The following is a 15,794-nucleotide window of genomic DNA, read 5'->3' as shown; positions in this document are numbered from 1 at the left end:
GCAGGTAGCCTAGTGGTTAGAGCGTTGGGCCAGTAACCAGCAGGTAGCCTAGTGGTTAGAGCGTTGGGTCAGTAACCAGCAGGTAGCCTAGTGGTTAGAGCGTTGGGCCAGTAACCAGCAGGTAGTCTAGTGGTTAGAGCGTTGGGCCAGTAACCAGCAGGTAGCCTAGTGGTTAGAGCGTTGGGCCACAAGATTGAACAGTAATGTTTTTGAATCTGGAATATTTGCTAGACACAGCAGAGATGGCAAAGCAGATGAACTTGTATCACTAGAGATAATGTATATTGAACAGATGATAATGTCTTTGCTGGTAATGTCTAGACAAGGCAGAGCAGGCTGAGCGGCACCAGCTGGAGGTGAATGAGGTGGGATGTCTACCTGTGGAGGTTGGAGGACGACAGTCTGCCGCTGTCACCAATGGAGGAGGACTGGGGGAAAACATCGTCAATATGCTGCTCAACCTGGAGATTAAGGAGGTAGCTATCTACCGACCTAAACACAGTGGTCTGTTGTGTTTTTGTTAGCTGGCTAATTAACACAGTGGTCCGTTCTGCTTTTATTAGCTGGCTAATTAACACAGTGGTCCGTTCTGCTTTTGTTAGCTGGCTAATTAACACAGTGGTCCGTTCTGCTTTTATTAGCTGGCTAATTAACACAGTGGTCCGTTCTGCTTTTATTAGCTGGCTAATTAACACAGTGGTCCATATGCTGTAACTTTAGTACCGTACTGAAGCACCAAGGGAAATAAAATGGCTCTTTGTACAGTTGGATGTTGATGCGGTTTAAACAAGTTTACAGTATCTATTTTCCATCACTCGTTGAAAACCAGTCACTCTCATATCCATCCAACTTTACTCCTTCTATGTCTCACATCTCCTTCATCGTTTATTACCAAGATCTGGTCAGGTCATTATTGCAAAAGAGAATGTGTTGTTAACTAACTAACTAACCTGGTTAAATAAAGGCAGACTAAATATGGTTGTATTTCTCCATCAGGTGGTTCTGAAGCTGAAGAAGTCCAGGTCAGATCAGAAGGAGGGTCCGTTCCTGGTTCTCCACGTAGCCCAGCTGGGCATCCACACCAATGTCAGGAAGTATGACATGTTGGCCACAACGTACATCAAGAAAATCTCTATGGAGTGCCTGGAGTTCTCAGGTCGGTGGCTTTAGCCTGTCGAGGTGTCATGTTGTGTAGGTTAAACTTTATCATGTTGAATATGATCGTTCATATGACATGGTGGCCCACAACAATAGTTACCATGATTTAAACTGGTCTGACATTCCTGTTAGCAATACAATAGTTACCAGGATTTAAACTGGTCTGACATTCCTGTTAGGAATACAATAGTTACCAGGATTTAAACTGGTCTGACATTCCTGTTAGGAATACAATAGTTACCAGGATTTAAACTGGTCTGACATTCCTGTTAGGAATAAAATAGTTACCAGGATTTAAACTGGTCTGACATTCCTGTTAGGAATACAATCCATCCCAGTGTTCTAGTTGGTGAATCAGAATGCCATTGATTTTCATTTGACTGTTTTATAGATTCCAACGGTGATCCACTGTGTCTGATCAGTTCCTCTGTGGAGTCAGGTGCTGACCTTCTCAAAGTGGAATACTTCAAGGTGGGAACATATCTACTGATTTTGTTCTACACTGAATGTGCACCTTCCTGATATTGAGTTGCAACCCCTTTCTCCCTCAGAACAGCCTCAAAGCTTTGAGGCATGGGCCACAGGGATGCTGGTCTATACCTCTAGCCCGGTCTATACCTCTAGTGCAGTCTATACCTCTAGCCCGGTCTATACCTCTAGCCCGGTCCGGGGTCTATACCTCTAGCCCGGTCTATACCTCTAGCCCGGTCTATACCTCTAGTGCAGTCTATACCTCTAGCCCGGTCTATACCTCTAGCCCGGTCCGGGGTCTATACCTCTAGCCCGGTCTATACCTCTAGCCCGGTCCTATACCTCTAGTGCAGTCTATACCTCTAGCCCGGTCTATACCTCTAGCCCGGTCTATACCTCTAGTGCAGTCTATACCTCTAGCCCGGTCTATACCTCTAGCCCGGTCTATACCTCTAGCCCGGTCTATACCTCTAGTGCAGTCTATACCTCTAGCCCGGTCTATACCTCTAGTGCAGTCTATACCTCTAGCCCGGTCTATACCTCTAGTGCAGTCTATACCTCTAGCCCGGTCTATACCTCTAGCCCGGTCTATACCTCTAGTGCAGTCTATACCTCTAGCCCGGTCTATACCTCTAGCCCGGTCCGGGGTCTATACCTCTAGCCCGGTCTATACCTCTAGCCCGGTCTATACCTCTAGTGCAGTCTATACCTCTAGCCCGGTCTATACCTCTAGCCCGGTCTATACCTCTAGTGCAGTCTATACCTCTAGCCCGGTCTATACCTCTAGCCCGGTCTATACCTCTAGCCCGGTCTATACCTCTAGTGCAGTCTATACCTCTAGCCCCGGTCTATACCTCTAGTGCAGTCTATACCTCTAGCCCGGTCTATACCTCTAGTGCAGTCTATACTCTAGCCCGGTCTATACCTCTAGCCAGGTCTATACCTCTAGTGCAGTCTATACCTCTAGCCCGGTCTATACCTCTAGCCCGGTCTATACCTCTAGCCCGGTCTATACCTCTAGTGCAGTCTATACCTCTAGCCCGGTCTATACCTCTAGCCCGGTCTATACCTCTAGCCCGGTCTATACCTCTAGTGCAGTCTATACCTCTAGCCCGGTCTATACCTCTAGTGCAGTCTATACCTCTAGCCCGGTCTATACCTCTAGCCCGGTCCGGGGTCTATACCTCTAGCCCGGTCTATACCTCTAGCCCGGTCTATACCTCTAGCCTGGTCTATACCTCTAGCCCAGTCTATACCTCTAGCCCGGTCCGGGGTCTATACCTCTAGCCCGGTCTATACCTCTAGCCCGGTCTATACCTCTAGCCCGGTCCGGGGTCTATACCTCTAGCCCGGTCTATACCTCTAGCCCGGTCTATACCTCTAGCCTGGTCTATACCTCTAGCCCAGTCTATACCTCTAGCCCGGTCCGGGGTCTATACCTCTAGCCCGGTCTATACCTCTAGCCCGGTCCGGGGTCTATACCTCTAGTGCAGTCTATACCTCTAGCCCAGTCTATACTCGTGCAGTCTATACCTCTAGCCCAGTCTATACCTCTAGCCCGGTCTATACCTCCAGCACAGCCCGCTAGCCCAGTCTATACCTCTAGCCCAGTCTATACCTCTAGCCTGGTCTATACCTCTAGCCTGGTCTATACCTCTAGCCCGGTCTATACCTCTAGCCCAGTCTATACCTCTAGCCCAGTCTATACCTCTAGCCCGGTCTATACCTCTAGCCCGGTCCGGGGTCTATACCTCTAGCCCGGTCTATACCTCTAGCCCGGTCTATACCTCTAGTGCAGTCTATACCTCTAGCCCGGTCTATACCTCTAGCCCGGTCTATACCTCTAGTGCAGTCTATACCTCTAGCCCGGTCTATACCTCTAGCCCGGTCTATACCTCTAGCCCGGTCTATACCTCTAGTGCAGTCTATACCTCTAGCCCGGTCTATACCTCTAGTGCAGTCTATACCTCTAGCCCGGTCTATACCTCTAGTGCAGTCTATACCTCTAGCCCGGTCTATACCTCTAGCCAGGTCTATACCTCTAGTGCAGTCTATACCTCTAGCCCGGTCTATACCTCTAGCCCGGTCTATACCTCTAGCCCGGTCTATACCTCTAGTGCAGTCTATACCTCTAGCCCGGTCTATACCTCTAGCCCGGTCTATACCTCTAGCCCGGTCTATACCTCTAGTGCAGTCTATACCTCTAGCCCGGTCTATACCTCTAGTGCAGTCTATACCTCTAGCCCGGTCTATACCTCTAGCCCGGTCCGGGGTCTATACCTCTAGCCCGGTCTATACCTCTAGCCCGGTCTATACCTCTAGCCTGGTCTATACCTCTAGCCCAGTCTATACCTCTAGCCCGGTCCGGGGTCTATACCTCTAGCCCGGTCTATACCTCTAGCCCGGTCTATACCTCTAGCCCGGTCCGGGGTCTATACCTCTAGCCCGGTCTATACCTCTAGCCCGGTCTATACCTCTAGCCTGGTCTATACCTCTAGCCCAGTCTATACCTCTAGCCCGGTCCGGGGTCTATACCTCTAGCCCGGTCTATACCTCTAGCCCGGTCTATACCTCTAGCCCGGTCCGGGGTCTATACCTCTAGTGCAGTCTATACCTCTAGCCCAGTCTATACTCGTGCAGTCTATACCTCTAGCCCAGTCTATACCTCTAGCCCGGTCTATACCTCCAGCACAGCCCGCTAGCCCAGTCTATACCTCTAGCCCAGTCTATACCTCTAGCCTGGTCTATACCTCTAGCCTGGTCTATACCTCTAGCCCGGTCTATACCTCTAGCCCAGTCTATACCTCTAGCCCAGTCTATACCTCTAGCCCGGTCTATACCTCTAGCCCGGTCTATACCTCTAGCCCGGTCTATACCTCTAGCCCAGTCTATACCTCTAGCCCGGTCTATACCTCTAGTACAGCCCTCTAGCCCAGTCTATACCTCTAGCACAGCCCGCTAGCCCAGTCTATACCTCTAGCCCAGTCTATACCTCTAGCACAGCCCGCTAGCCCGGTCTACACCTCTAGCCAGGTCTATACATCTAGCCCGGTCTACACCTCTAGCCAGGTCTATACATCTAGCCCGGTCTATACCTCTAGCCCAGTCTATACCTCTAGCCCGGTCTATACCTCTAGCCCGGTCTATACCTCTAGCACAGCCCGCTAGCCCAGTCTATACCTCTAGCCCAGTCTATACCTCTAGCCCAGTCTATACCTCTAGCCCGGTCTGCACCTCTAGCAACGGTCTTTAGCTCTAGTACAGATTTGACCTTGTGTTCTGTGTGTTCATTGGCTATTTAAAGATTGAGAGTTCTTGCTAAAGTTCACACTAACTCAACAGAATAAAAAACACTGCTTTTTTTCTTTACATTTTTTATTTATTTCACCTTTATTTAACTAGGAAAGTCAGTTAAGAACAAATTCTTATTTTACAATGACAACCTACCAAAAGGCAAAAGGCCTCCTGCAGGGACGGGGGCTGGGATACCATTTTATATATATATATATATATATATATATATATATATATATATATATATATATATATAGGACAAAACACACATCACGACAAGAGAGACACCACAACACTACATAAAGAGAGACCTAAGACAACAACATAGCAAGGCAGCAACACATGACAGCATGTTAGCAACACAACAATAACATGGTAGCGACACAACATGGCAGCAACACAAAACATGGGACAAACATTATTGCTTTAATGTATTATTCTTATGGAGTCTTATTATTGTTATTATTATTAAAGCCTTGTATAACAGCAAACACCAAGTCGATACAGGCTCTATGCAGCGCTTGTTTTCCCCCTACATTCTGGAATTATTTTATCACTTTGGAAATTAAAGCATTGATGTCGTTAAGTTATTAAACACCTTTTATGAGCCTTTCCTAAAATAGGAAATTCAGATATGAATTCTTCGAAATACAAAGAGGCGCTTTCCCAGAATCCCCATGGTCATTGTACTGTAGTTATATGAATGATACAGTAATTATAGCTGCTGTTCAGAAACCCCCAGCCGTATGTCCTCTCTCTGTGGACATGTTTTCTGTGCCAGGCAGCAGGATCTGGTGTCAATACAACCCAGAGATGTCATCTTCAACCCCGTACCTCAATCTCATTTTAGAGATGCTGTACAAGACAGCATTACATTATCACTGTCTGTCTCTGTCTCTGTCATTATCAACGCAATAGACCAGGGCACTCTCCAGACCTGGGCTGTGTCCAAAATGGCACAATATTCCCTATACAGTGCGCTACTTTTAACCAGAGCCCTATGCCGGCCCTTGTCAGAAGTAGTGCACTATATAGGAGCAGGGTTCCATTTCAGACACGGCCTAGGGCCCAGTCCAGACTTGGTGGTGCCTGGCGTCAAGCCTGACCACATGATCATCAGTGGTTTCTTAGTGAGATTTATGTGTTGATATGATCTTCCCAAATGAATGGTTGTCAGAAGCAGTGGTCCTAGTTAACAAAGCAGCATCTCTAAGGAACATGAGGAGGTCTAGTCAAAGCAGTATCTCTAAGGAACATGAGGAGGTCTAGTCAAAGCAGTATCTCTAAGGAACATGAGGAGGTCTAGTCAAAGCAGTATCTCTAAGGAACATGAGGAGGTCTAGTCAAAGCAGTATCTCTAAGGAACATGAGGAGGTCTAGTCAAAGCAGTATCTCTAAGGAACATGAGGAGACCTAGTCAAAGCAGTATCTCTAAGGAACATGAGGAGACCTAGTCAAAGCAGTATCTCTAAGGAACATGAGGAGGTCTAGTCAAAGCAGTATCTCTAAGGAACATGAGGAGGTCTAGTCAAAGCAGTATCTCTAAGGAACATGAGGAGGTCTAGTCAAAGCAGTATCTCTAAGGAACATGAGGCCTAGTCAAAGCAGTATCTCTAAGGAACATGAGGAGACCTAGTCAAAGCAGTATCTCTAAGGAACATGAGGAGACCTAGTCAAAGCAGTATCTCTAAGGAACATGAGGAGGTCTAGTCAAAGCAGTATCTCTAAGGAACATGAGGAGGTCTAGTCAAAGCAGTATCTCTAAGGAACATGAGGAGGTCTAGTCAAAGCAGTATCTCTAAGGAACATGAGGAGACCTAGTCAAAGCAGTATCTCTAAGGAACATGAGGAGGTCTAGTCAAAGCAGTATCTCTAAGGAACATGAGGAGGTCTAGTCAAAGCAGTATCTCTAAGGAACATGAGGAGGTCTAGTCAAAGCAGTATCTCTAAGGAACATGAGGAGGTCTAGTCAAAGCAGTATCTCTAAGGAACATGAGGAGGTCTAGTCAAAGCAGTATCTCTAAGGAACATGAGGAGGCCTAGTCAAAGCAGTATCTCTAAGGAACATGAGGCCTAGTCAAAGCAGTATCTCTAAGGAACATGAGGAGGCCTAGTCAAAGTCTACATTGTGTTATTTTGAACATTTAAACAACTGCTAATGTTTTGTGATAGTGATCGATTTTGTGTTTTCATTGTGTTCCCATTACCCCTAAATGACTGCTAATTGATGTGTTCCCACTACCCCTAAATGACTGCTAATTGATGTGTTCCCACTACCCCTAAATGACTGCTAATTGATGTGTTCCCACTACCCCTAAATGACTGCTAATTGATGTGTTCCCATTACCCCTAAATGACTGCTAATTGATTTGTTCCCACTACCCCTAAATGACTGCTAATTGATGTGTTCCCACTACCCCTAAATGACTGCTAATTGATGTGTTCCCATTACCCCTAAATGACTGCTAATTGATGTGTTCCCATTACCCCTAAATGACTGCTAATTGATGTGTTCCCACTACCCCTAAATGACTGCTAATTGATGTGTTCCCACTACCCCTAAATGACTGCTAATTGATTTGTGGTTTCATTGTGTTTCCAGAACCCCTAAATGACTGCTAATTGATTTCTTTCCATTACCCCTAAATGACTGCTAATTGATTTGTTTCCATTACCCCTAAATGACTGCTAATTGATTTGTTTCCATTACCCCTAAATGACTGCTAATTGATTTGTTTCCATTACCCCTAAATGACTGCTAATTGATTTGTTTCCATTACCCCTAAATGACTGCTAATTGATTTGTTTCCATTACCCCTAAATGACTGCTAATTGATTTGCTGTTTTCTTTCTTCTCAGGCTGACAGAAATAGGCCAAACTTTGCCACTGTTCACAAGAATACTGAGCAGATGATCAATGTAAGTAATGATATCTAAACGGTCCCATACACCCAAGCGGGCAAAATTAAAATGACATCATTTCAACCAGACTCCAACCAGTTGTTTTTAAACCAGCATGAACTAGTTGTAATGCTGGGAAAGGTTGTGATATGTGTCTATGTTAGATACAACATTATGCCTTCACTTGTACGTTTCTAAATTCAGCGGCCGTGCTAATGTAGCCTGGTGGTTGTTGAATGGGGATCTGAGAGGTCTGTGAAGCCTGCCGACATCTTCCTGTTCTCTAAGACCTCAAAGGGCTCGTTTGATTTACCGTCTGATCGTCACAGTCCATGTGACTTGGTTAAGTGTCTCTCTCTCTTTATTTTTCACTCCCCCCTTTCTCTTCTCTCTCTCTCTCTCTCTCTCTCTCCTTCTCTCTCTCCCTCTCTCTCTCTCTCTCTCTCTCTACTCTCTTCTCGCTCTCTCTACTCTCCCCTCTCTCTCCCTCTCTCTCTCCCTCTCTCTCTCTCTCTCTCTCTACTCTCCCCTCTCTCTCTCTCTCTCTCTCTACTCTCTCTACTCTCCCCTCTCTCGCTCTCTCTCTACGCTCTTCTCTCTCTTCTCTCTCTCCCTCCATCTCCCTCTCCATCTCCCCCTCCTGTAGGTAACCTTCACCTCCTTGGATCTACTGCTTCATACGGAGGCTCTCCTCTCCACCATAGACTTCCTGTCTTCAGCCCTGTCCTCCGGCAGCCTGCCCCCATCACCAGAGGAGCCTAAGCAGAAGTCTGAGGAGAGCAGCAGGGCCATCTCCGCCAAGTCAAGTAAACACACAATATACTTTACACAAGGATACGACACACACCGTACAGATTTACACACACACACACACATACAGACGGACGGACACACACTATAAGCATACACACACTCAACAGCCTGCACTCATCTTAGAAGGAAACTGGTCACAAGACCAAGGAGAGGAGGGCCTTTCTTCATCAAGTCAGTAGACACACTTTATACTAGTCAGATCTCATCGTTTTCCCCTTTTCTGTTCAAACAGAATCAACTCAAAAGAGTTAAGGTTAGGTATTCATTCTGAGTGGTTAAGGTTAGGTATTTATTCTGAGTGGTTAAGGTTAGGTATTCATTCTGAGTGGTTAAGGTTAGGTATTCATTCTGAGTGGTTAAGGTTAGGTATTCATTCTGAGTGGTTAAGGTTAGGTATTCATTCTGAGTGGTTAAGGTTAGGTATACATTCTGAGTGGTTAAGGTTAGGTATTCATTCTGAGTGGTTAAGGTTAGGTATTCATTCTGAGTGGTTAAGGTTAGGTATTCATTCTGAGTGGTTAAGGTTAGGTATACATTCTGAGTAGTTAAGGTTAGGTATTCATTCTGAGTGGTTAAGGTTAGGTATTCATTCTGAGTGGTTAAGGTTAGGTATTCATTCTGAGTGGTTAAGGTTAGGTATTCATTCTGAGTGGTTAAGGTTAGGTATTCATTCTGAGTGGTTAAGGTTAGGTATTCATTCTGAGTGGTTAAGGTTAGGTATTCATTCTGAGTGGTTAAGGTTAGGTATTCATTCTGAGTGGTTAAGGTTAGGTATTCATTCTGAGTGGTTAAGGTTAGGTATTCATTCTGAGTGGTTAAGGTTAGGTATTCATTCTGAGTGGTTAAGGTTAGGTATTCATTCTGAGTGGTTAAGGTTAGTTATTCATTCTGAGTGGTTAAGGTTAGGTATTCATTCTGAGTGGTTAAGGTTAGGTATTCATTCTGAGTGGTTAAGGTTAGGTATACATTCTGAGTGGTTAAGGTTAGGTATTCATTCTGAGTGGTTAAGGTTAGGTATTCATTCTGAGTGGTTAAGGTTAGGTATTCATTCTGAGTGGTTAATGTTAGGTATTCATTCTGAGTGGTTAAGGTTAGGTATTCATTCTGAGTGGTTAAGGTTAGGTATTCATTCTGAGTGGTTAAGGTTAGGTATTCATTCTGAGTGGTTAAGGTTAGGTATACATTCTGAGTGGTTAAGGTTAGGTATTCATTCTGAGTGGTTAAGGTTAGGTATTCATTCTGAGTGGTTAAGGTTAGGTATTCATTCTGAGTGGTTAAGGTTAGGTATTCATTCTGAGTGGTTAAGGTTAGGTATTCATTCTGAGTGGTTAAGGTTAGGTATTCATTCTGAGTGGTTAAGGTTAGGTATTCATTCTGAGTGGTTAAGGTTAGGTATTCATTCTGAGTGGTTAAGGTTAGGTATACATTCTGAGTGGTTAAGGTTAGGTATTACATTCTGAGTGTTAAGGTTAGGTATTCATTCTGAGTGGTTAAGGTTAGGTATTCATTCTGAGTGGTTAAGGTTAGGTATTCATTCTGAGTGGTTAAGGTTAGGTATTCATTCTGAGTGGTTAAGGTTAGGTATTCATTCTGAGTGGTTAAGGTTAGGTATTCATTCTGAGTGGTTAAGGTTAGGTATTCATTCTGAGTGGTTAAGGTTAGTGCTATGGTTTGGGGGTAAAGGTCAAGTATTCTGGTGATGCTAGAGCGTTCTGAACTGGGAAGTAGCACAGCGGGATCCGTCTCCTAGCAACACCAGTTCACTGCCAGTACTGGGTTATTGTTTAGAATTGGTTGAGTGTTGAGGAAGACATGTACAGACGCTCCTAGCAACACCAGTTCTGCCCACCTGGACTATTTACATTGACCCCCCATTTTGTTTTTACACGGCTGCTGCTTGCTGTTTATTATCTATGCATAGTCCCTTAACACCTACCTACATGTACAAATTACCTCCAACCTGTACCCCCGCACACTGACTCGATACCCCCCTCTATATAGCCTCGTTATTTTATTGTGTTACTTTTTACAATTATTTTTAGTTTATTTAGTAAATATTTTCTTAACTCTTTCTTGAACTGCATTGTTGGTTAGGGGCTTGTCAGTAAGCATTTCACTGTGAGGTCTACTACACCTGTTGTATTCAGCATTTCACTGTGAGGTCTACTACACCTGTTGTATTCAGCATTTCACTGTGAGGTCTACTACACCTGTTGTATTCAGCATTTCACTGTGTGGTCTACTACACCTGTTGTATTCAGCATTTCACTGTGAGGTCTACTACACCTGTTGTATTCAGCATTTCACTGTGAGGTCTACTACACCTGTTGTATTCAGCATTTCACTGTGAGGTCTACTACACCTGTTGTATTCAGCATTTCACTGTGAGGTCTACTACACCTGTTGTATTCAGCATTTCACTGTGAGGTCTACTACACCTGTTGTATTCAGCATTTCACTGTAAGGTCTACTACACCTGTTGTATTCAGCATTTCACTGTAAGGTCTACTACACCTGTTGTATTCAGCATTTCACTGTGAGGTCTACTACACCTGTTGTATTCAGCATTTCACTGTAAGGTCTACTACACCTGTTGCATTTCACTGTGAGGTCTACTACACCTGTTGTATTCAGCATTTCACTGTGAGGTCTACTACACCTGTTGTATTCAGCATTTCACTGTAAGGTCTACTACACCTGTTGTATTCAGCATTTCACTGTGAGGTCTACTACACCTGTTGTATTCAGCATTTCACTGTGAGGTCTACTACACCTGTTGTATTCAGCATTTCACTGTGAGGTCTACTACACCTGTTGTATTCAGCATTTCACTGTAAGGTCTACTACACCTGTTGTATTCAGCATTTCACTGTGAGGTCTACTACACCTGTTGTATTCAGCATTTCACTGTGAGGTCTACTACACCTGTTGTATTCAGCATTTCACTGTGAGGTCTACTACACCTGTTGTATTCAGCATTTCACTGTGAGGTCTACTACACCTGTTGTATTCAGCATTTCACTGTGAGGTCTACTACACCTGTTGTATTCAGCATTTCACTGTGAGGTCTACTACACCTGTTGTATTCAGCATTTCACTGTGAGGTCTACTACACCTGTTGTATTCAGCATTTCACTGTAAGGTCTACAACACCTGTTGTATTCAGCATTTCACTGTGAGGTCTACTACACCTGTTGTATTCAGCATTTCACTGTGAGGTCTACTACACCTGTTGTATTCAGCATTTCACTGTGAGGTCTACTACACCTGTTGTATTCAGCATTTCACTGTAAGGTCTACTACACCTGTTGTATTCAGCATTTCACTGTGAGGCCTACTACACCTGTTGTATTCAGCATTTCACTGTGAGGTCTACTACACCTGTTGTATTCAGCATTTCACTGTGAGGTCTACTACACCTGTTGTATTCAGCATTTCACTGTGAGGTCTACTACACCTGTTGTATTCAGCATTTCACTGTGAGGTCTACTACACCTGTTGTATTCAGCATTTCACTGTAAGGTCTACACCTGTTGTATTCAGCATTTCACTGTGAGGTCTACTACACCTGTTGTATTCAGCATTTCACTGTAAGGTCTACTACACCTGTTGTATTCAGCATTTCACTGTGAGGTCTACTACACCTGTTGTATTCAGCATTTCACTGTAAGGTCTGCTACACCTGTTGTATTCAGCATTTCACTGTGAGGTCTACTACACCTGTTGTGTTCAGCATTTCACTGTAAAGGTCTACACCTGTTGTATTCAGCATTTCACTGTGAGGTCTACTACACCTGTTGTATTCAGCATTTCACTGTGAGGTCTACTACACCTGTTGTATTCAGCATTTCACTGTGAGGTCTACTACACCTGTTGTATTCAGCATTTCACTGTGAGGTCTACTACACCTGTTGTATTCAGCATTTCACTGTAAGGTCTACTACACCTGTTGTATTCAGCATTTCACTGTGAGGTCTACTACACCTGTTGTATTCAGCATTTCACTGTGAGGTCTACTACACCTGTTGTATTCAGCATTTCACTGTGAGGTCTACTACACCTGTTGTATTCAGCATTTCACTGTAAGGTCTACTACACCTGTTGTATTCAGCATTTCACTGTGAGGTCTACTACACCTGTTGTATTCAGCATTTCACTGTGAGGTCTACTACACCTGTTGTATTCAGCATTTCACTGTAAGGTCTACTACACCTGTTGTATTCAGCATTTCACTGTGAGGTCTACTACACCTGTTGTATTCAGCATTTCACTGTAAGGTCTACTACACCTGTTGTATTCAGCATTTCACTGTGAGGTCTACACCTGTTGTATTCAGCATTTCACTGTGAGGTCTACTACACCTGTTGTATTCAGCATTTCACTGTAAGGTCTACTACACCTGTTGTATTCAGCATTTCACTGTGAGGTCTACTACACCTGTTGTATTCAGCATTTCACTGTAAGGTCTGCTACACCTGTTGTATTCAGCATTTCACTGTGAGGTCTACTACACCTGTTGTGTTCAGCATTTCACTGTAAAGGTCTACACCTGTTGTATTCAGCATTTCACTGTGAGGTCTACTACACCTGTTGTATTCAGCATTTCACTGTGAGGTCTACTACACCTGTTGTATTCAGCATTTCACTGTGAGGTCTACTACACCTGTTGTATTCAGCATTTCACTGTGAGGTCTACTACACCTGTTGTATTCAGCATTTCACTGTAAGGTCTACTACACCTGTTGTATTCAGCATTTCACTGTGAGGTCTACTACACCTGTTGTATTCAGCATTTCACTGTGAGGTCTACTACACCTGTTGTATTCAGCATTTCACTGTGAGGTCTACTACACCTGTTGTATTCAGCATTTCACTGTAAGGTCTACTACACCTGTTGTATTCAGCATTTCACTGTGAGGTCTACACCTGTTGTATTCAGCATTTCACTGTAAGGTCTACTACACCTGTTGTATTCAGCATTTCACTGTGAGGTCTACTACACCTGTTGTATTCAGCATTTCACTGTGAGGTCTACTACACCTGTTGTATTCAGCATTTCACTGTGAGGTCTACTACACCTGTTGTATTCAGCATTTCACTGTAAGGTCTACTACACCTGTTGTATTCAGCATTTCACTGTAAGGTCTACTACACCTGTTGTATTCAGCATTTCACTGTGAGGTCTACTACACCTGTTGTATTCAGCATTTCACTGTAAGGTCTACCTACACCTGTTGTATTCAGCATTTCACTGTAAGGTCTACTACACCTGTTGTATTCGGCCCATGTGACAAAGTAAAAAGGGTAAAAACCCAGCAGAAAGGAGCAGTACCATGTAGCTGTGCTTGGTGTAAAATGGTAGGAGTAGGCCCTCCTGCAGCTCAGCAGGTTTAGCCTATTATAATATAGATTATAAAACCCTTGACTACCTTACATGGCCTTTTTTGGTCATCTGAAATACATGAATGGATACATATTAAAATGACAGATATAACAGATTATGTTTTATATATATATTTTTGTATTGGTTTTCACAAGTTAGTAATGAAAACATACCTTTCGTTACATATAACAGATTCCTAAGGCCTAAGGGACTATCTTACATGTCTCTTTTGGTTGGTCAACCAAACGTTGAAATCACCATGTGACTTTGTGCCCGTTTCCATGACAGCGGCTCTAGGTTCTCCGTCGGACGGTGACGTCATCGACCTGAAGGTGATGATGCGGCTGGGGGCGTTCAACGTGCTAGTGTGTGATCAGAACTGCAACATGGCTGACATCAAGATACAAGGTGCTGATGTAGACAGAAACCTCAGGGCCCGTTACAGAACTCATAGGCTACACAATGTTGTCTTTATACAGCTAAACTTTCATTTGATTATCGTCTAGGGCTTTTGTAAGGGATTTCAGCTAAGGTTTGTATATGATGAAAGTCAAAAAATATATTTTTTACTTTGGGGTTGTTTAAGTGTCTTGTGCTTGTGTGGTTTGCTGTTTACCTTTTCTGAAATGATGTTAGCATCCGATCAACATTGTATCTTGTTGTACAGGTTTCAATGGATCTCTCCTGATGCAAGGGCCCCAAACCCACATCTCTGCCCGCCTTCGGGATTTCATCGTCATTAATGTCGATCCAAAAAGTATTCACAAAAAGGTAAAGTCACGAAGTAAAACCATGAAAGATTTCAGTGATAGAGGGACGATGCGGCTGTATATCATTCAACCCCGTGAAATAATTGCGGTTGAGTTTACCTGCTAACGTTTGGTTCTCCCGTTGCAGGCCATCTCTATCGTAGGAGACGAGGTGTTTAGTTTCAGTATGAGTCTGACCCCTAAGGCTACAGAGGGAGCCGGTTATGCAGACACCTCCAAGACAGATGGGAACGTCCAGCTCAACGTGGGCTGCGTCCAAGTCGTCTACCTCCACAAGTTTGTCATGTCTTTGCTGGTGAGTCTCAGCGTTGGTACTGGAGAAATCTCTGACAACGGTCTTGAGCATTTAAAACCGTTCTTTGTATTTAAATATGCAGAGACTCTTTTTCTTCAGTTCCTGGTTTTTTTTTTCTCCCAGAAATCCTGGTTGAATGATTCCCAGTTAAGGGATACCTTACTGATTTCAGGAATCCACCCAACTGGGATTTCTGAAAAAACATGAGAAGTTTCCTGGAAGTTTAGCTGTCCTAGCTCGGTCTCCGCTTTGATGCCCGCTCCATTCCTTTCTGAGCCATTTCCGCTAAAGAACTTCACTCATCCATGTTTTCCATCTCTTAGAATTTCACCAACAACTTCCAGGCAGCCAAAGAGGCGTTGAGTGTGGCCACGGCCCAGGCAGCAGAGAAGGCAGCCTCCAGCGTCAGAGACTTTGCCCAGAAGAGCTTCCGTCTCTCCATGGACATCAGGCTGAAGGCTCCTCTCATCATCATCCCCCAGTCCTCCACCTCACACAATGCACTGGAGGTGGACCTGGGTCTCATCACGGTGGGAAACAGCTTCTCTCTACTTGCTGTGGAGGGATGTCCACTTCCTGCTGTCATTGATCACATGGACGTACAGCTCACACAGCTCAAACTGTCCAGGTCAGTGCATTCTGTTTAACACAGTCATCTTTTGCTTCATCAGTGCAGAAAGCAAGGGTGTAATGCCTGGTCCCAGATCAG

At 44.3% G+C, this 15,794-nt stretch overlaps 1 protein-coding gene across 1 annotated transcript in view; it reads left to right on the top strand.

Moving 5' to 3' along the window:
- Positions 1 to 15,794, top strand: part of LOC115202538 (vacuolar protein sorting-associated protein 13C-like) — a 166,543-nt gene that overhangs the window by 92,968 nt on the left and 57,781 nt on the right. The window contains exons 33-41 of the mRNA XM_029766662.1: positions 322 to 476; positions 997 to 1,156; positions 1,550 to 1,629; positions 7,783 to 7,842; positions 8,471 to 8,630; positions 14,309 to 14,428; positions 14,688 to 14,791; positions 14,918 to 15,085; positions 15,409 to 15,713. Coding sequence (XP_029622522.1) covers positions 322 to 476; positions 997 to 1,156; positions 1,550 to 1,629; positions 7,783 to 7,842; positions 8,471 to 8,630; positions 14,309 to 14,428; positions 14,688 to 14,791; positions 14,918 to 15,085; positions 15,409 to 15,713 — 1,312 coding nt within the window. The remainder of the gene's footprint in view (positions 1 to 321; positions 477 to 996; positions 1,157 to 1,549; positions 1,630 to 7,782; positions 7,843 to 8,470; positions 8,631 to 14,308; positions 14,429 to 14,687; positions 14,792 to 14,917; positions 15,086 to 15,408; positions 15,714 to 15,794) is intronic.

The sequence above is a fragment of the Salmo trutta genome, chromosome 12 (assembly GCF_901001165.1).
Source record: "Salmo trutta chromosome 12, fSalTru1.1, whole genome shotgun sequence".
Classification (NCBI taxonomy): domain Eukaryota; kingdom Metazoa; phylum Chordata; class Actinopteri; order Salmoniformes; family Salmonidae; genus Salmo; species Salmo trutta.
Note: the sequence above shows the minus strand (reverse complement) of the source record. Positions and strands in the feature narration are given on the sequence as shown.